The sequence below is a fragment of the Oryctolagus cuniculus genome, chromosome 13 (assembly GCF_964237555.1).
Source record: "Oryctolagus cuniculus chromosome 13, mOryCun1.1, whole genome shotgun sequence".
Classification (NCBI taxonomy): domain Eukaryota; kingdom Metazoa; phylum Chordata; class Mammalia; order Lagomorpha; family Leporidae; genus Oryctolagus; species Oryctolagus cuniculus.
The window spans coordinates 66,787,562-66,808,982 of NC_091444.1; the positions used below are offsets into that span (position 1 = coordinate 66,787,562).

Consider the following 21,421-nt stretch of genomic DNA (forward strand, 5'->3'; position numbering starts at 1 on the left):
TAATACAAGAATATTTGATAAAATTCGAAAGGATACGATAAAATGTTTGTTTGCTTCAGTAACGTTGTCTAACAAGTATATGTCAAGTAGTGCCTGTAAAAGGAAGGGATTAAAAACATCAATGTTGTTTATTCTTCAATGCCTCGTTTCCCCACGCCTGCATCAGGTATGAAAAATATAGCTAAACGTGTCTCCTCCCTCTTCAACTTCGTTTGACAGCATATTACTGCGAACCTACATGTATACTACTAGGAGGGTATTTTCCTGTGCCTCCTTCCTCCCGTCTCCACAACTTCTCAATCCGATCTCCTAACTGAGAAACCAATCCATCAATCACCAAGCAATCGTGGTTCCACTTCCCTCTGCAATAAGGGAAACATTAAGGATTATTTAATATTAATGACTTATCAAAACAAGCATCATCAATTTTTAAAAAGTCATAATCCCACCTACCAAAGAGAGAACCGAGGTGAGAAATGGACCTCATTTAGCATCATGAGGACTACAGACACCAAGCAATATAAACCTTGAAACTGCCTCACATTCAGTCAACCACAAGCCTGTCAGTTAAGATCGGGTTCTAGGGGTGAGTGCAGTACAGTAAGTCAAATTCCTGAGATTATTCTATTTCTATGAAGTATGGCCACCCAGAATATTTCAAAGCCAAGGAATTATAGCTTCCATTTTTTCAAATATATTACTGGTATCTGCAATGAAGCAGATACTATATTTCATCATCTAATATTATAAACAGCAGCCGTATTTACTACTTTTTGAGCTTTGAGTCTGACACGGTACTGGATGCCCTGAACATATTTTATGCAAATTTTTTTCTTCTTTTTTAAAATTTGGGTGCTTGTCACCTACACCAGAGACCTGGATTGAGCTACTGTAGCCTGGCCCAGTATTGGCTACTGCATACATTTGGGGAATGAAACAGAGTGGAGGCTCTCTCTCTCTGCTGCCTCTCAAATTAAAAACAGGAGTAAATGCTACATCTATTTAACTTATTGAGCTTTGCCTCTGAATATGACATTTTACTGGGTGCCCTATACATGTATGTTTTGTGAGAGGCGGAAAGACATAGAGAAAGAGAGACAGGCAGACAGTTACCATCCACTGGTTTACTCCACAAATGACCCCAGTGGCCAATACTGGCTGAGCTGATGCAGGGGCTCAATCCAAGTCCACAACCTTGCTGGCAGGGAGGCAACTACTTGAACCATCTCCTGCTGTCTCCCAGAGTCTATACTGGCAGGCAGCTGGAAGTGTGATACAGAGCAAGGAATCACTCCAACTTGAGACGTGACATCCCATGCAGAATCTTAACCACAAGGCCAACTGCCTACCTCATTTTATATATTTTTTAAATTGACTTTGTAACTTACATAGCACATAATATCAGAAAGTACAGCAAACCTGCCCAAGGACATAAATTTAGGAAATAACAGATTTGGAATTTAAACATATGTCCAATCTCCAAGTACATGTTCACTATTGCAGGTTAGTTATTTTAAAGCTCTAGTTACCCAAATTGGCCAGGCATTAGAATTATAACTGGTATAGCCATTTGAGCACTAACTCTCCAATGATTCTGACGAAAATTTGAATCACTGTTTGCTCTACAACTCTGTCATTCTAATGTAAGGAAGGTTTTTTAATTTCAGAGACAGGGCCAAGTTTCTAAACACTATTTCATCTTTTTCTATTACTATTTTTACTTCTTTATTTCAAAGGAATCAACTAGGCTACATTCGTATTTAAGAAAAAAAATAACTGTTAATGAATGTTAAATAACTAACTAGTGCTTTATCATGCTTTTTTAATGAGTACTGGTTTCTACTCTCTGTTTCTGAGTAACAATTCACAGGACAAACAATACTCAAATTATGTCATTTCCTCTACTAGATCATTCATGATAAAATAATATAGTATTATTTAGGAAATAAGGAGTAACTATACACAACTTCTAAAATAAAGGTATAACCATTAAGGACAAGGAAAAGAGGACTGCTAGTAATAAATCTGATTCTTGTCTGAGAATTCTACATACTTAATCATTTTGTAACATAAGAAATTCTGTTCTGAGAAAATCTGACTTGGGACTAAAATAATTTTGAAAGCGTGTTGATGGTTAGGATGTACTATACCTTGACAAACGCTCACAGTTCTGTCGACGATTCGTGTAGTAGTTCTGAATTACGGGGTAGTTGTAGCATAACCTTGACAACTGCACAGCATCATCTAGATTTATTTTTAAGAATTGGAAAAAAAAGCTAGTAATATTTCCAAAATATCGCAACAATTTGAGGTTATAGACATTGATATTTTACTATAATCTTGTAATATTGTTTAACCTGTAGGCTTGCTGAATAAGAAAAACTACAGTCCTTTTATTATAGATGTACACGTTAGAAAATTCAGTCTCTTATGAAAGTCTCTAACGAAGATGGCCTTGGAAACTGCTCTAAATAATTTTCCTCCTTAGGCACAAACAACAATTTGAAAGCAAACAATATCAACTATTTATTAAAATAAAAATCTCAGAATTATTAAAGAATAAGATCAACATCAATATATGTGCAGAGCAGAGGCACTTCTAAACAAAATTCAATGTGCATCTTCAAAACTTGGAAGAAATCAGTTTCTAGAAGTATGTTCTAAACAAACACTGTACAGTCAACACTGATAAATTCTCTTATTCTTGGTATCAAACATTATTATTAGACAAAAGGCAGCACTTAACTGACACCAAGTAACTATTAGTTAGTAACCACATTAGGAGATCCTTAAAAAGGAAGAGATCAACACAATAGGTAATAAGAACCATGATTTCATGGATCTAAATTATAGCTGCTAATTTTACTGAATCCATTTCCAGAACACAAGTTTTTTCCAAGATTGCCTTCCAAATGTTATTCAATCCTACAAACATGTATAGAACACTCGTATACCAGGTATGGAGGTGAGACACTGAAAATCCAAAGGAAGAAAGAATGTAAGAAAAGAAGAAAACATCAAGCAAGGTAAAAGACAGGAAACCTGATGCATTAGAACACAAGAAAAAACCCATAAAGGTTAAAGAATGTTTCAGTTAATATTTATAGATTAAGTAACTAGTTTACCTAAGCCTTCTGGCAGAAGTCCAGAATGAGAGAACCAGAGAACCACTTGTGCATACTGACAGATGAGCTGGGCAACTATATACTTATTGCTTAAGTCTATCAGGCCTGTAAAGAGTTAACATCAAACATTTAAATTTTAATTTGTCAACCTAAACAAAAAAATCAAGATCTTCAATAATTTTTGAAAACTACTTGATCATTTGTTTACTATTACATATACATTTTGAACAAACTGAGCTTCTATCTACTTTACTTTGCTTCAAAATGACGTCAAACAAAATCTCCAAAATGCTGAAATAAGTCTTGGCTATATAAAGTGAACATTTCATACTAACAATACCATTAATACAGGTTATCCAAACCAGGTCTTATTAAACCAGCCGTTTTGTTTTGTTTTGTTGAAATGACAAAATAGAGGAAAAAACTATGAGGAACTCATCAAATAAATACACATAATTAAAAATTTTGAAATTATACTGAACACTAATAATAATTGACTTTAATTACAAAATTTCTCAAGTTTATTTAAGCACATCTTAAAACATTTTGTAGCTTTTCATTACAAAAAAAAACCTCTACCATTTGAGAAATAATATCCTCTTTATACAATGATCCATCTAAGATAAACTTCACTCTTTTTTCTAACTCTAAAAGTAAGATTTAAAGAACACACCTCTCTCAGTGATCTCTTGAGCCTCTGTTGCAAAACAGCTTAAGACTGTATTAAGGTTGCTAAGAAGCAAATTACACTGCTGGAGAGCCTGCATAGTTTGTGGATCGATAAAGCGACATGAACCATCAAACAATGGCACACCTTTCAAGAAAAAAGCAGATATTAGTTTCCACACAGTAAATACGAATGTACTAGAACTATAAATGCAGGGCTAGCACTGTGGCACGGCAGATTGAGCTGATGCTCACAAGGTTCACACCCCGTATCAAGATGCTAGTTCGAGTCCCAGCTGCTTTGCTTCAGATGCAGCTTCCTGATGGGCTTGGGGAGGCAGTGGGTGATGGCCCAAGTATCTGGTTTTCCACCATCCATGTGGGAGCCCTAGATGAGGTTCCAGGTTCATGGCTTAGGCATGGCACCACCCTGGACATTGCCACCATTAGCAGAGTGAACCGGCAGACCTAAGATCTCTCTTTCCCTCTGTCACTGTGCCATTCAAATAAATAACAAATCTTACATTTAAAAACACCTTGTTTATGCTTAATAAAAAAGAACTAGAAATGCAAAATATGTCAAATTCCTATTATTTGAAAGAATAATTCCATATGAAATTTATAGACAAGCTTGAAATAACCTTTAAGAAAACCAGAAAATATTTTCAAAACCAGCGAAATCAAGTGTGAGGATCTGGTCTCAGACAGTTTGTTTCCTAACTCTTTATATAAAACAGTACCTATCAGAAAATATGGATTTACTTCTAAAAAGTAATTAAATTACATTTGGTATTTAATGTATAATTGTTGTAGAAAAATTATCTTAATTCTAAAATTCTTCTCAAAATGAAATTCTAGTGTCTTACCCCAGTACATTAAACCAATTATTTTTTTAAAATTTTTTTAAATATCCATTAACAAAGAAGCTCAAGGCAGCAACAAAGTCTTAATTATCAAGTTCAACACTAAAGTATACTCAGAATATAAGTTACTGAGTTCAGTTAATTTTCCTATTTTTACAAAACAGCCTTTTCCTCTGAAAAATAATTTTTACTCTGATACTGAATTATCAGACATTCTTCCAGACTTCAATTGTATTATGTTACTGGAAAAAAAAAGTTTTTTAAAGTGGAGTCCAACTTATACAAAATATTTATATGAAACGTAGAATGACAGATCATCCACATGCTGGTTTACTCCCCAAATAGTTGCAACTCCCAGGGCTGGGCTAAACCAAAATCAGGAGCTCCATCCTGGTATCCCACATGGGTGGCAGGGGCCCAGGTCCTTGAACCATCATCAGCTGCCTTCCCAGGTGCATTAGCAGGAAGCTAGATGGCAAGAAGGGCAGCTAGAACTTGAATAGGCATTCCATTATGGGATGCTAACGTTGCAAATGATAGTTTAAATCTGTTGTGTCCTAATGCTGGCCCCAGAAATACTTTATTTCGTGCTTACAGTTTCTTAAGTCTGGCTTTAAATAGTATGAAATCCCCAAGTTTTCCTATCAACTTTGTTCAAAAATTCTGTTGAGAACAACTTGTAAAAAGTATTTGTCAACTCTATCTTCAAAGTTCAGTTGTTATTCATAACACAATAAAAACATCTCGCTTTCACTTACAATGTGATTATGTATCTTTAATAAATGGTACTTTTAACATTATTTTTGCACTAACTGCCCAAGTATACATCAGACCAATAAACAAGAATGTCAAGAAGAACAAGACTTGGCATAATGACATGTCAGCGGAGGACTGGGTGATGATTTTACCCTGCCACTCAGCTTCTTTAACTATTCTATTCCACCCTAAATTTACAGACTTTTTTTTTTTTTTTTTTTTTTGACAGGCAGAGTGGACAGTAAGAGAGAGAGACGGAGAGAAAGGTCTTCCTTTGCCGTTGGTTCACCCTCCATGGCCGCCACGGCCAGCGCGCTGCAGCCCGCACACCGCACTGATCCGATGGCAGGAGCCAGGTACTTCTCCTGGTCTCCTATGGGGTGCAGGGCCTAAGTACTTGGGCCATCCTCCACTGCACTCCCTGGCCACAGCAGAGAGCAGGCCTGGAAGAGGGGCAACCGGGACAGAATCCGGCACCCCGACTGGGACTAAAACCCGGTGTGCCGGCGCTGCAAGGCGGAGGATTAGCCTAGTGAGCCGCGGCGCCGGCCTACAGACTTCTTCATGTGCATTTTAACTGACACACAATAACTGGACATATTTATGGGGTAATAGTGTAACATTTATACACACAAACACATATAAAAAACAAATAATGATCCAATCATGGTAGCTGATATATCTATCAAGGGTCATGTCAATCTTCTCTACATTGTTCAATTTTAGTCTATATGCTGCTAAAGTGAGCATCCATAGAGTTTCAATACTTACATAAGCGGTCAAATTCCTCTTTTGTGAGAACAACTTTATTCCATGTCCATTCAAGAACAAAGCGCAAATTAGCAGCAGAATTTGGTTGTTCTTAATGATAAAAAGAAAAAACACATAAGGATCATTAATTATAAACAGAACACAAGAAACCTGGCAGACGGCACCATGACCAAATAAACAAAGGACAAGCAGCATAAATGGGAACATTCTTACACTATCAGTGCCTCACATCAGGCAGTATACCATTTTAAGGTGAACTGCTTCTGAAACAAACAAAAATGTAAAACTTGAATCTAATCCCAAAGAAAAGAATGATAAACACAGATTGAAAGGCACTCTATAAAATAACAGAACAAAATTCTTTACGTGTTAATTTCTTTGAAAAGGACACAGAAATGATACCAAATTAAGAGCGATTAAAAAGACATATAAATTAAATACAAAGTATGATTCTAGACTTTCTCCAAAAAATTACTGAGAACATCATTGGACAACTGGTAAGATGTTAACCTTCTTGACAATCACAAAACTTTTTACAATCACAAAATAGTTTTGTGCTGAAAGTCTCTGTGTTTAGAAGCAAACAACACTGAAATATACAAGTAAAGAAGCATGGTATCTTATTCGAAATTATTCAGAAAAATTTATTCTCAAATGGTTCATGTAAGTGAAGTGTGGGTGTGAACAGTGTATAAAAAGTGAGAGTGATATTCTCAAAAACGTAAATAAAGCCAGAGAATTTCACAGAATGAAAAAAAGTCAATCCTTAAAGGTCATACTACTATTTGATTCAATTTATGTCATGTTGGAGATGATAAAATCATAGAAACAGAGAACAGATCAGCAGTTGCCAGGGGTTAGAAATGGAATGGGACAAGTTAGGTATGATTTTAAAAGGGCAAGATGAGATCCCAGTTGTGATATTATCCTACAGGCTGCCAGCCTACTGGAGGGAAACATGGTATAAGGGTACACAGAAACTCTCTTATGTGAATCTACAATTACCACAAAATAAGTTTAACTAAAAAACCAACAGTAAATTGATGGTGTTGAACAGACTGATGCTTTATTGTTAAAGATAAGAATCTTACCTTCTGTTATCCACCTTTTGATACAACCAGTCAAAAGTCCCAAAGAACTTGTCTGAACTGCTGCTGACAATATAGCTTCTAACTGTTCCTCCTAAATCATGCATTGGAAGAAAGAATGAATATCAGATCAAAAGTAGGAACTTGTAGTTCCCAATACAAAATTTTAAAGGCTAAATAATCGTTATGATCCACTAGGATGGCTATAATCCAAAAGATATAACCATTGGCTAGGATTTGCAAAAAATGGGAATATTCATACACTATTAGTTGGGATATAAAATGGTATAGCCATTTTCCTCCCAAGATTTATTTTACTTGAAAATCAGAGTTACAGAAAGAGAGAGAAGACAGATCTTCCATCCAGTGGTTAACTCCCCAGATGGCTGCGATAGCCATGGCTGAGCTATGCTGCAGCCAGAAGTCAGGAACTTCTGCATCTCCCATATCGGTGGCAGAGACCCAAGCACTCAGGCCAACTTCTTCTGCTTTTCCCAGGCCATTAGCAGTGAACTGGATTGGGAGCCGATTAGCCAGGACACAAACAGGTGCCCATATGGGATGCCTGTGTTGCAGGCGCTGGCTTTACCAGCTATGCCACAATGCCAGATCCGGTACAGCCACTTTCAAAGTGCACACCCACACAAAAACTTCTGCTTCACACAGTACTCTAACAATCAAAAAGTAGAAACAAACCAAATGCCCATCAACCAAAGTATTCTAAGAGAAAAACAGAGAAATATCTATAAAATTTATGACAGGAAGGGTAAACATCTATATCTTACAAAGAATATATGTAAACAGAAAAGCAACTCAGAAAAAAATTAAATCAATATATAAGTAATTGAGAGAAGTACAAATCCTGATTGGTCAATAAATATATACAACTGCATATGTGATATCATTCTTTTCATGTATATGGAGAATAGAGATGCATACAAGAATGTCCAACAAACTGTTAATGTCTATATGCTTTCATATACTTTTAGTTTTCTCAATTCAAATTATTCACAAATTATTTCTAATTGGAAAACACAACCCAGGTCAGATTAGCAAGTTTAAATATTCATAGAAAACATAAAATGTTGGTTTCATGGCCCAGCGGGTAAAGCCTCTGCCTGCAATGCCAGCATCCCATATGAATGCTGGTTCATGTCCTGGCTACTCCACTTCTGATCCAGCTCCCTGCTTGGAAAAAGCAGTGGAAGATGGCCCAGTTGTTTGGGCCCCTGCCATCCACGTGGGAGACCCGGATGAAACTCGTGGCTTTTAGATAAAGTTCCAGGCCCAGCGCTGGCCGTTGAGGCCATCTGGGGAAGAAACCAACAGATGGAAGATTGCTCTTCCCCTTTCTCTATAACTCTCCCTCTTAAATAAATAAACAAACCCTGAAGAAGGTTGGTATATGGAATGGACAGCCCCACCCTCCTGATATTCTGAAGCAAAAAACTGCAGAGGAATGGCCTGACGTTCTTCTCGTAGACCCAGAACAAAAGGGTAGTATCTGGAGATTCCCTAGTAAAACGGTCCAAATGCAGTATATCTTCCTAAAATAAAGGAAACTCTAAAATAAACTCTACTCACATACACAAAACAAAGTTTAACACGCGTTACTGACTCATTTTACAGATCGACCAGCAGCCTATCAAACACCTGAGGATAGTCACCAGCATCAAAACCATAACAATACAAAGAAAAATGACTCCAAAGAAAATACAGATAATGCAAAGAACTACCTTATTTTGGTTTATTTTTTTTAAATAAAAATTTAAATGTAAACAGATATTCCATGCATAATACAAAGAATCTTGAAAGTTAGTGGAAAATATACATTATGAAAAAACATGGATTCTGAAATTTTTTGCACCCAAAAAAACCCTTTTTTAATTGGATTTGTCCATGAACTATTTCAAGTGCCCTCATAAAAGAACAGAATACGACAAAAAGAGGATGATCAAAGAGTAAGAGCTCATGGAAATTTAAAATGAAGACCAATTTTTAAAACATCTAACACAAAGGAAGATAAGGAAGAAGAAATCTCCCAGAAAGTGCAATCAGAAGTGAGAGCAAAACAGTTGGGAAGCAAAAATAAACTATTAGAAGATCAACTCAGGGGCTGGCATTCTGGAGTAGCAGGTAATGCTGCTGCTTGTGACACCAGCATCCCTTATGGGCATTGGTTTGAGTCCTTGCTGCTCCGCTGCTAATGGCCTGGAAACAGCAGCAAAAGACGGCCGAAGGGTTTGGGTCTTGCCACCCTCGTGGGAGGCCAAGATGGGAAGCTCCTGGCTCCTGGTTTCAGTCTGCCCCAGCCCTGGCTATTGCAACCATCTAGGGAGTCAAACAGCAGATAGAAGATATCTTTCTCTCACTCTTTCAAATAAATAAGTTAAAAAGAAAAAAAAAAAAGATCAACCAGAATATCATTTATCCAATAAGGTTCCAGAAAAAGAAAAATCAGAAAGGAAGATGAGAAAAAAATAAGGCTATGTTAACAGATTGGACAAGGTTGTTGTTTTCTTCCTTTTTTTTAAAAGTCATTTGGAAACTAAGATTAGCAAATATTATACAAGAAAAAATGTTAATGTAGATCACTATATGACTACATAGCAAATAATATTAAAATGAATACAATAATATGAAAAGGGGATGGAGGGGAAAAAAACTCCAGATATTAATAGTAAACAGTACTCAACATTTATTTCCATGCAATTAAACATTAAGTTCCAACTGTGGGTATTAAACCAATAGCAAAAATATTTATGTTTCATCTGATATTTAAAGGCTCTTTCTCTAGGAATTTATTATGTAACATATCTATAATTATCTAAGTAACTTAAACCAATACTTGGGTAGAAAGTAGACAGACTGAGGATTTATTTCTTTCTAACACATTTTCCTAGCAAACATAAAGTTCTGAAATGGCTGTATCATGAGCTGACTGAATGACTATCTCCTAACAGGTAAAATGTATTGGGACTAGGAGAACTGTAATAGACTGCAAATATCCATCGGAAGTTAAGATTTTGGCTTCTGTACCTGCAGTCTGAGTCCTAAAACCATTTTGTTGTAGGAAGTTGGAATTTTCACTAACAAGACTTTGTTTTTTAATTATTTTTCCCCCAAAAGAAACCTTTTATTTAAGGAGTAGCTAACAGACTTTTCTAAGATCCACAGCCAGTGGCTTTCAAACTACTGCATCAGAATCACAGATAAGTACATTAAAGCACAGACTGGTGGTGGGAGTCTAGCCTAGTAGTTAAAACACTGTTTCCTGGTTCCAGCTCCCAATTCCAGCTTCCTGCTAATACAGACCATGTGAGGCAATAGTGACAGCTCAATTGGTTGGTTTCCTGCCACCCACGTGAAGAAACCTAGATTGAGATACAGGCTCCAGGCTTTGACCCTCAGCTGTAGGGGACATTTAAGGAACAAAGTTAATAGGAATTCTCCCTCTCTCTCAAATAAATAAAAAAAAAAATTTAGGCAGACTGTTGGGCCTCACTCCCAGTTTCTGATTCAGTAGCTCTAGACCAAGAAATCAAGAACTTAGATTTCTGACAAGTTCCCAGAAAACACTATAGACCATGAGCTTCACCAAGACCATAAGCTAAGCCAAGACTGTTTCTACTCATGTGGTCTTGCACCTATACTGTTCTCTCTGAGTGCTGAAATAGAGCCCCTAAAGCACAATAAGGACTTCCATTTGTGACATGCCCGATGCAATCATGGCATGTTTCCCCTCCTATGTCCTTTTACACAAACTAAGTGAACTTGCTGCCCAATTATGGTCTCTTAGGAGTAAGACATTTAAGCTATACCCAAGATCACGGCTATGGATCATGTATTGTGGGTGCTAAACTACTTCACCTAATTTTACAAAAATTATATAACAGATTGTTCATATGATTCAACAGAAAAGCAACAAGAGTTAAAAATCATCTCACCTGACTTAAACTGGAAGGCTGAGTATCAGTAAGTCTTGGTGAGAGAAGGCCAGCAACAAGACATCGATTATAACCATCAGGAATGACTTCATTGAGACATGGTCCCGATTTCTTTAAAAAAGTCACAGTCTGTAGTAGATAAATTAGTAAGATATCAGTACTTAAATCATCAAATTTAAGAATAATTAACAGATCATGACTCTAGTTCACACTTAAACTAAATGAAAATAATGAAAGACTACATTTCCTTGCAAGGAAAAGGTTTCAAAAATTCTTGAGCTAAACCAATGCTTACTAGTTATAAATGATAATACTACTGATAAGGGTATTTTAGGTAGCATATATGTATTTACAAAAGATAACCCCATTATATTCTCTAAAGGTAAGCCTGTTATATTCACTAAAGCTGACAGATTTGGCAACAAATCTTGATGAACTTCACACATGCACCCTGCAGCTTACTCTTTTTGATGTAATGCAAAAGAAGTCTGATACCAAGTATAAACATGGCATTCACTAACATTTGGCTGATTATTAAAAGGTCTGCCACATCATATTTCCCTAGAAAAATATTTTTCAATATAGTGAACTTATTATTGTACTGTGCCATTGTGATAGGCAAACCTTCTTTACATTACTTCATTTCTTTGTAAGCTCTCTGAAGAGAACTAAGAAGGATAAAAAAGGATGTGGTTGGCCATGTGTTGTGGTGCAGCAGATTAAGTCACTGCCCACAATGCTGGGATCCTGTATCAAAGCACCAGTTTTGAGTACTGGCTGCTATGTTTCTGATCCAGCTCCCTGATAATGCACCTGGGAAAGCAGTGGAAGATGGTCCAAGTTCTTGGGCCCCTGCCACCCACATGGGAGACCCAGATGGAGATTCAGGCTCTTGGTTTCAGACTGGCCCAGCCCCAGCCATTGCAGCCATCAAGGAGTGAACCAGCACATGGAAGATCTCTGTCACTACCTTTCAAATAAATAAAAATTAAAAAAAAAAAAAAAAGGACATGGTAAGCATTGACCTATTCACTTCCTAGCTATTAAGTAGCTAGCATCTACATAAAGCTGCTAAAAACATCCCAATGCTTCCTCTGGCAGACTATCAATACTAAGTGATATTAATCTCAAAACTAGGAGAAGCTACCATTTAAGCTCAAATGGTAGTTTATATAATTAACATTGAAGTTTAAATCCATGAATCAAGTATATTCCAAGATCTGACTTCAGTTCAAATAACAGTCTACACTGCTGTTACTTACCTCCTTTTGAAAGCCAGTGCAAGTTATATGAACAACTCCTGAGTTTAACAAACAAGTGGCATCTAAAAAAATAGTAATGAAGATTATAAAAAACCTCACTTACATATATGTAAACTGCTTAAAACAACAAATTATGTCCTAAAATTAGATGGCTAGCGAAGGTTCAATCATAAAGAACAAATTTTTAAATTAACTTTTCCAAGGACCGGTGTTATGACATAGTAAATAAAACTACCACCTGTGGCGTTGGCGCCAGTTCATGTTCCAGGTGATCTGTCAATCCAATTCCCTAGACTGGGAAAAGCAGTGGAAGATGGCTCAAGTACTTGGGACCCTGCCATCCATGTGGGAGACCTGGAAGAAGTTCTGGGGGTAGGCAGTTGCACCATCTGGGGAGTGAATCAGCAGATGGAAGAGTTTCTCACTCTTTCTCTCTCCCTGTCTGTAACTCTTTCAAATAAATAAATAAATAAATCTTAAAAAAAAAAAGGACTAAAATAAACTTTTCCAGGTATTTTCACACTAAGAATCAATAACAACCCTTATTATAAATGTGTTAGATGTGAAATAGTTAACATCGTTTCTTATAAATTCAAAATAGTAGCAATTTCTTTATTAAACAATTAAGTATTAAATTCCTCATTACATGTATCAAATTTATTTCCAGTTATCCATATATTAACAAGATTGTGCTTTGAACAGATCTCACTTTGTGTGTAAACTACAAATACACACATGTACATACTCTTGTATATTAATTCTCACAAAAGATATACATACCAAAATACAAAATACATACCAAAATTATAAGCACTTGGGTTAAAAAACTGCTCAGGAGGTGGATATGTAGGAGGAACTCCTCGACTTAAACTTCTCTCATGTACCAATATATCCAAGATGTAATGTGGAGAACTCCTACTTATAACAGAGTCCAAAGACCACAGAGCAAAATAAGAGCAATTATGTAGATATTCTCCAGATCTAAAAGAAAATATCATAAATTACTAGGTCATTGATCAGCTCTATATAAAAACCAGACAAAGAGTGAGAAAATAGAAAAGAATATATACCTTAATGAATCTGGCATTTGAGCATGATACCAACGATTTATGTCAAAAAGTCCCAAATAAATAGAAGGTTTTCCCTGTCCATAAACATTCACTTGCCAGGTAAAAACTGAAACACTAGTGTCAGGAGATAGGGCTGAAAGAAAAAAAAAATTTTAATGGAATATAAAATCGCAAAATAAAATCATCCCTACAGAATTATTTTTGTAGAGATGTAGATTTTTCTCATAAACCAAGAATCTTAATTCATATTTCATTTGGTTTGTTAAGATATATTTCTATCATTGGTGTGTAAGAGATGCATTTACTTGTATCTTGAGTGTTTCTCTATTTTAAGATCATTTTAAAAAGTACTCATTATGAAAATTAAACTCTAGCTCATTTTCAGTAAAGAACTTGGTAACTTGAAGCAATGTAGGTAGAAAGCAGAAAATTATTTGAATGAATACTCTCCAAAGGATAGTACATAGGCATGTCTTGACATTAAGGCTTAATTCTTCAGAGGAATGGGGGTTGAAAAGGAATGATTTAACTATACAGTGAAGGGAAATACAGACTACCTGGATGGTGACTGTGGAATGGAAAGACAGGAATAGAGTAAGAAACATCAACAGGGGAAGAGGAAAGTATAAATCTGAGATACTACTAATGAGAAACAGAAAAAGATATGAATGAGGGGAGAGAATATGTGACAAGCTGTTTAAACATGCTTAACTGGCTCACTGGTGGGAAATAGGACAGAGTGAATCCCAACAGAAACACAAATATAATCAAGGCCCTGGTAAGCAGTTCCAGAACTGAATGAGCCTCTAATAGCATCTCAATTAATCCTTACAATCACCCTTTGCAAGAGGATCCCTCAATTATACTTATAGAATAAGGGCTGAGAAATGTTAAATAATTTGTCAAAGGTCACAATTAGTAATAGGGCTGGAATTTGAACCAATGCTGGATGTGAAAACCTATGCAACTTTATTATGCTTTTTAAGAAAGGGAGACAGAAAAAAAAATTCAAGGCAATCATGTGGCATATTTGACATGGTACCATCTACCCATCAAAAACAGAAAGGCGCTTAAACCCAGAGGGAAACATCCAGAAACTGTTCACACTAAGAAAGAAGAGAGGCTATCTTTGTACACCTTGAGAGCTAGATTAAAATATAAGGATCCTTCATTTCCCTAACTAATTCGGTTTTTGAGTTCTATATAGTAATGTAAAGAACAAGAAATACTAGTATCTCTTACAGACCTGTATCTACAAAGACCTAAGTTTTATAATTAGTACTCCATTTTAACTGTCAGGAATATAAACTCTAGAAACCAGGAGCTGTCATAAATCTTAAATTATGATAAATCTTAAGTCAAGACTTTACAAGAAACAGTTATAGCACATTAAACCAACCTTCATTCATGGCTTCTTCCCTGTCACCATGAGATCTAAATTTCTCTATACTCTGGCATCCCAACAATTTGGTATTACTAGTCTGTCCCCTCAAAGGAAACATGCCACCTGTCAGGTCCAGTGTGTATCTTTCTTCACAATACTCTAACCCCTGTAACATAAGAGATACACAATCTTAAAAGGATTCTAAATAAAAGGTCATTCTAAAATTAAACATTCTCCAAATTTAAAGATTTAACACACAATACAAAGAAAATATAAATATTAGGTTGAAGAAACAAATCACAGAAAAAGAAACAAATCATGGAAAATCAATTGCACACATAGTTCAAGTTGGTCTATATGGAGTTCCTGAAATCCATCTATATATATATATCCCTCAAAAACTAGGTGAAGAAACTCTCTTCTATAGTCAGGGAGATAAGGGCTGGCAAAATATGGCTCCCAGTAGCATCCTATCATTTCTTAGGAATTCAGCCAGAAAAACATAGGTAGTTATCTGAAAGTCTAGATGTATATACCCTCTTAAAGGCATCCTATGGCTAACTGTTTGATGTGTTAGAGCAAAAAAGTAGGATTATTTTTCCTGGGTGCCAATTAGGATACAAGCTTGAGCAGTCAATCCAATTCCTCTATTTTAGAAGAAAATGATACCCAGAGAAGTTACAAGTACTACCTTGGTAAAATACTATACTACAAATACAGTATTAACTTGAATATAAGAACTTTCCACATCCTAAAACAAAGAAAATACACTTAAAACAGGAAAACAATGAACTAAATGGCTCATATAAAGTCATATTCCAGGAGCAGGCGCTGTGGCACAGGATGGTTAAGCCACTTCTTGGGATGCCCACATCCCATACTGGAGTACCTGGGATTGAAGCCTGCCTCCATTTATGATCCAGTTTCCTGCTAATGCACATAGGAAGGCAATAGTTGATGGCCCCAATAGTTGACTTTCTGACACCCTTTTGAGAGACTCAGAGTAAGTTTGGACTTCTGGCTTTACCCCGGCTCAGATCTGGATGTTGCAGATGAATCAGTGGATGGAAAATCTCTCTCTTGTTTTCCAAATAAAACAAACAAACCCATATTACAATTTACCTCATATAAGATTTGTCCTGATGCCAAACACTTTCTATCACCAAAGGCGAGCTGAAGCAGATGCAAGCTTAAAACATCCCCTTCACTGAAAGAAACATATGAAATTAACTGAAGACACACACTAGACATCATATTAAGGTTACACATCTCTTCCTTTCCAAATTAACTTAGGTTGCATGCAATGTGACAAAACTAAGGTTGAGAAGAATTCAGTTTTATTGGTTATTTTCACAAAATGAAGTCCCTTGAAACAACAACTTCTTTAAAAATTCATTCTAATTAAGGGCAGAGACTCAATACTCTTTCTCAACAGTCCTCCTTCAATAGGTATATTTTATTTAGACATATGCACAATAAATGTATAAACTATATGTCCCAGCTTTCTTTGCAGTTAAGTACAGTGGCCCTGTAGCCAAATTCTAGCCAATGGGATATAAGCAGAATTATAACATGGCAATTACAGAGAGCCTTCCTTAAGGGACAACATAATCTCTGTTCCTCCTTCTTGGTTTTCCCTTCATCTTGTTATGCTTCCACTTCAACTCAAGCTGATGCTCTGGACCACCAGGATGATAGATAGCTACACCATAAAATATGAGATTCACTAGAGATTAGAAAAAAATACCAATGCTTAGGTCTTCACAGGAGAAACTGACTTAACTGGTCTGAGGCAGCCACACCAAATTCAAACACTTTAATATCCTGGCCCACATATCCATACATCCAGACTAGTTCTGCGTTTCTGTGCTCTTATATGACTGCTCTGTCCTCTACCTTTACTGGTCTTGGTGTTCTTTGAGACATTTTACTAAGACCTGGGTACCATTCCCAACAGATCTTCCAAGGGCTCGCACCCTTCCCTGCCCTTCATACCAATCTTTTTTTTTTTTTTTTTTTTGACAGGCAGAGTTAGACAGTGAAAGAGAGATAGAGAGAAAGGTCTTCCTTTTTCCGTTAGTTCACCCCCCAAATGCCTGCTACAGCAGGCGCATTGCGCTGATCCAAAGCCAAAAGCCAGGTGCTTCCTCCTGGTCTCCCATGCGGGTGGCAGGGCCCAAGCACTTGGGCCATCCTCCACTGCCTTCCCGGGCCACAGCAGAGAGCTGGACTGAATGAGTAGCAACAGGGACAGAATCCAGCGCCCCAACCGGGACTAGAACCTGGGGTGCCAGTGCCGCAGGCAGAGGATTAGCCAAGTGAGCCGTGGCGCCGGCCCATCCCAATCTTTTTGACTCTACACTATCTAAAGATAGCTATATTACCTAAAACAGTTCGTTATAGTCTACCATATTCTAAATAGCCTCTTTTCCAGATGATTTTCTTCATTTATTAACATCATTACCTGAAATTATATTAAATATTTATCCTAGTCTGTTTATTTACAACTATCTCTCTCTCACTGGAGCATAAGCTTTAGAAAAGAAATTTTTATATCTAACAGGTTGCTATATTCCTTAGAAGAGTTACTGATGCACTGAAGATACCCGGGCCATAAACCCAAATGGTCAACCAGATAGACTACAAATACAATCAACATTAAAGGGAACACCCACCAGTCATTTTCATCCTTCTTTCTGATCATACAAAAGGAAATGTGACTTTTATTATAACTGAGGAAATACTACATTAACAATTTAAGGTAAATTTATGGTTGGTACATTAACTCTACAGTGATTATTCCTTTTCCTCTTTTTAAATTTTTCCTCAAATGATCACCTGGATGGGGAAAAAAAGATCACTCCAACTGTTTTCCCAATTTGGACTTATAAACTAAATTTTTTATTTTAATCTGATTTTCATAACTAGGTGCTACAAGATTTAATGGGAGGCATGGGGGAGAGAATAGGCATTGTAATAGCACATACTGTTGTTAAGGAAATTAAGTGACTGAAAGCAGGATTTCTGACTCATGGATCTTTCTGTAAGCATAGGGCAGCCTGTGAACTCCTTTAAATTGTATATAATACTTACTTACATTTTTTTTATGTATATACACATTTACACACAAATATATACCATATCTATCACCACATTCTCAAAGAGGTGTATGACCCATTAATTTAAGGGTCCTAATCAAATAGACATATATACCAGATCTCAAAACAATCTTGTATCAATTATTGTGACAAATCCAAAATAAGTCATTTAGGAATAAAGAATCCAAACTATAAACCACATTAAACTTATCCTATTAAAATAAGGTAAAAAGTACTAAAGTGATTTTAAAAGCATTAAAGCATTGTACCCATATGCTAATTAATCAATGTGTTGTCGATAACAAAGATAAGTGAATATTAACACACAACTGTAAGAAAAGCAGAAAACACTACCCTGCTCATATTTAAAACTGTGTTTCATGTCCTTAGAATACATATACAATTCTGAAAACAACCTCAAAAACATAGTTCACAGAATATTTTTAAAAATCGGAAGGAAAATTCAGATAGCTTAATGATTAAGGACAGAGTGGGCATCATATACACACAATTTTTAAAAAAAATTAGTAAATCTGTAAAACCAAGAGTTGTACGGTAAACATGAATGCAGACTTATTTGCCATGGTCCCAAATAATCTAAGAGCGAACGCTTTTTAGACTTTAGTGTCAAAAATCTAGAAAAAGTAAAACAAATCAAACACCAAACAAACAAAACACAGAGAAGCAATAATTTATAAAACTTATCCTAAGCAACAGCACTGAAAGGAAAAAGAAATGGAATATAATTGTTTCAATCCATGTTCTCCCTCAAACCCCACTCCACAGGGCCTTCCTGAATCACATCTCTCAAGCTGGTACTAGGCCACACTACAACCAAATGTATAGGACTATGGATACAATTCAATAGGAGAGCTCAGTAGCTGTTTCTGTATTATCATTTCAATTTTCTCCAGGACTGACAAATTTCAAATGTGGTAAACCAATTCTTCATCCACTGACTCACTACAGTGTAGGCTTAGACATAACATAAAAGTGGGAATATAGGGGCAGGTGCCATGGCTCATTTGGTTAATCTTGCGCCTGTGGCGCTGGCATCCCATATTTCTAGTCCCAGTTGCTCCTCTTCCAGTCCAGCTCTCTGCTGTGGCCCAGGAGGGCAGTGGAGGATGGCCCAAGTGCTTGGGCCCCTGCACCCGTATGGGAGACCAGGAAGAAGCACCTAGATCCTGGCTTCGGATTGGTGCAGTGCTGGCTGTAGCGGCCATTTGGGGGAGTCAACCAGAAGAAGTAAGACCTCTCTGTCTCTCGCTCTGTCTATAACTCTACCTGTCCAAAAAAAAAAAAAAAAAAAAGGTGGGGATATACCCAACACAAAGATCCAAAATGATCACAGTTCAGTCACCAAGAACTTGACATATGATGGTCTTGGGAAAAGATAGTACTAGTAACAGTAAGTTATTGAGATCATTTATACCACAAGCCTAACTGTTTCATCACCAAAGAAAGAACTAAGCATCAAAAATAACTACTTTACTTGTATTTTTCCAGCATTAGGAATGCACATGCTTAATCAGTTGGAAATTAAGTTGAAAGAATTCTTATTAGTCATATGCTGCAACAAAATCAGAGCTTATGACAGGGAAAGATTAGTAAGAATATGAAAGGTGAAGAGGGTGACTACAGAACAGAGTGAGGATAAATAAAAAGAAGAGTGAGGCACATATAACAGAAATAGGAAAAGGAATGACATTTTAAATGAGAAAAGATGTTCTTAGAGGCATAAGGCCATAAAAATTGCCTAACTGGAGCTGGAGCTGTGGCGTAGTGAGTAAAACTGCCGCCTAAACTGCTGGCATTCCATATGGGCAGTGGTTGAGTCCTGGATGCTCCGCTTCCCATCCAGCTCTCTACTATGGCCTGGGAAAGCAGAAGATGGCCCAAGTCCTTGGGCCCCTGCACCGGTGTGGGAGACCCAAGGAAGCTCCTGGCTTTGGATCAGTGCAGCTCTGGCCATTGAGGCCACCTGGGGAGTGAGCCAGTGGATGGAAGATCTCTCTCTCTCTCTCTGCCTCTCCAATAAATAATCTTAAAAAAAAATTGCCTAACAAGAGGTTGCTGACTTAACCATATTGACTTACTTTTGAAAAAACATCTGAATAAGTCAAGTAAGCCTAACTTCTTAGTGACATTTCAGAATTATTCAAACATAAGAATCATTTTTTTTTAATAATTTCAACTACCATTCACTGAAAGAACTATACTACTTTCACTAAAGAAATAACATAGTACAAAGCTTTCTGGAAGAAATTAGTTCACTTTTGACAATTTTTTTTAAACCACATGTATCACACTTACCTATCTTGTGTAGACTGAACGGCCCACAAGTAACAGCAATTACGAGGATCATTTTCAGGTTCTTGAAAAGTAACAGCATATACAGGAACTCTGCCACCTTCTAATTGTGTGTAATACCTAAAACATGAAAAATCAGCATAGCTCGTATTTTCAAGTTACAATCTTATCATAAAGGAAAAGAGAGGTCTTCATGTGAGAATCTAGGTTAAGCAATCATTTATAATTCCTAAAATTACATCATTTGAGGGGCATGGTCAAGTCATCTTCAAAAATGCACAGAGCAAGAAAGACAAAGGCCATGTAGAAATGGGAAGGGTTAGAGTTACTAAAGTACATACACATTTTTGGGTGAGTTAGTAATCAAAAATCACATCCATGTACATCAATCACATTGTACTACTCCCAATAAGCAGTAGCTTACAAAGAGATCAAACACTGCTACAACACTCCATCTCAGCTACTTAAGGTTAGAGTCAGTTTCTTCACTACTAAAACAGAGTACAAGTTAGAAACTGAAGAGTTCCCATGAACTCCTTAAAAAGCACATTAGCCAAGAGATATCAGTGGTACTTTGGTACCACTTTGGGTACTCCTTTAAAAGAAATTCCAAGACAAGAGCTGCTAAAAGATTAATAGCAAAGAGAGTTGAAATCAACTTTCTAAAAGATAAATTACTCAAGAAAATATAGCAACATGACTTGGAGGATTAAAAAAAAGAGAGAAACAATTAGACGGCTACAAATAGACAGCTAAAAAGCCAAGCAGACCTTTACTTAACTCTTAACAGCGCTTAATGCTTTTCTGCTTTGTTCAATATTTATAGGCAATTTTAACTATAAAGACTAAAAGCTTCAATATAATTATAGTTGCGGGATGACAGACATTTTACAACAAGTATTTTACAACTTTGATTTTCAAAAATTGTTTCTGTCAATTGAGAACACTTTATTAAACTGCTGCTTTACAGATAAGAGGGAAAAATACTTCTGAAAGAACATATACAATTAATTAATCTTTACATAATACAATCAATAATTTATTAGCACTTGGTACAGCATAACTGCAATATAAACAC

At 36.4% G+C, this 21,421-nt stretch overlaps 1 protein-coding gene across 3 annotated transcripts in view; it reads right to left on the reverse strand.

Annotated features, from left to right (window-relative positions):
- The window catches only part of AHCTF1 (AT-hook containing transcription factor 1), a 78,066-nt gene that overhangs the window by 31,485 nt on the left and 25,160 nt on the right, over nucleotides 1-21,421 (reverse strand). For all 3 annotated transcript variants that reach the window (XM_008268157.4, XM_017347697.3, XM_070055630.1), the window contains exons 6-19: nucleotides 20,347-20,463; nucleotides 16,055-16,139; nucleotides 14,948-15,098; nucleotides 13,549-13,681; nucleotides 13,278-13,459; nucleotides 12,479-12,540; nucleotides 11,217-11,345; nucleotides 7,273-7,363; nucleotides 6,182-6,271; nucleotides 3,799-3,939; nucleotides 3,126-3,230; nucleotides 2,151-2,244; nucleotides 239-362; nucleotides 37-93 (exon numbers count right to left, since the gene is read on the reverse strand). In XM_008268157.4, the coding sequence (XP_008266379.3) occupies nucleotides 37-93; nucleotides 239-362; nucleotides 2,151-2,244; nucleotides 3,126-3,230; nucleotides 3,799-3,939; nucleotides 6,182-6,271; nucleotides 7,273-7,363; nucleotides 11,217-11,345; nucleotides 12,479-12,540; nucleotides 13,278-13,459; nucleotides 13,549-13,681; nucleotides 14,948-15,098; nucleotides 16,055-16,139; nucleotides 20,347-20,463 (1,561 nt within the window). The remainder of the gene's footprint in view (nucleotides 1-36; nucleotides 94-238; nucleotides 363-2,150; nucleotides 2,245-3,125; nucleotides 3,231-3,798; nucleotides 3,940-6,181; nucleotides 6,272-7,272; nucleotides 7,364-11,216; nucleotides 11,346-12,478; nucleotides 12,541-13,277; nucleotides 13,460-13,548; nucleotides 13,682-14,947; nucleotides 15,099-16,054; nucleotides 16,140-20,346; nucleotides 20,464-21,421) is intronic.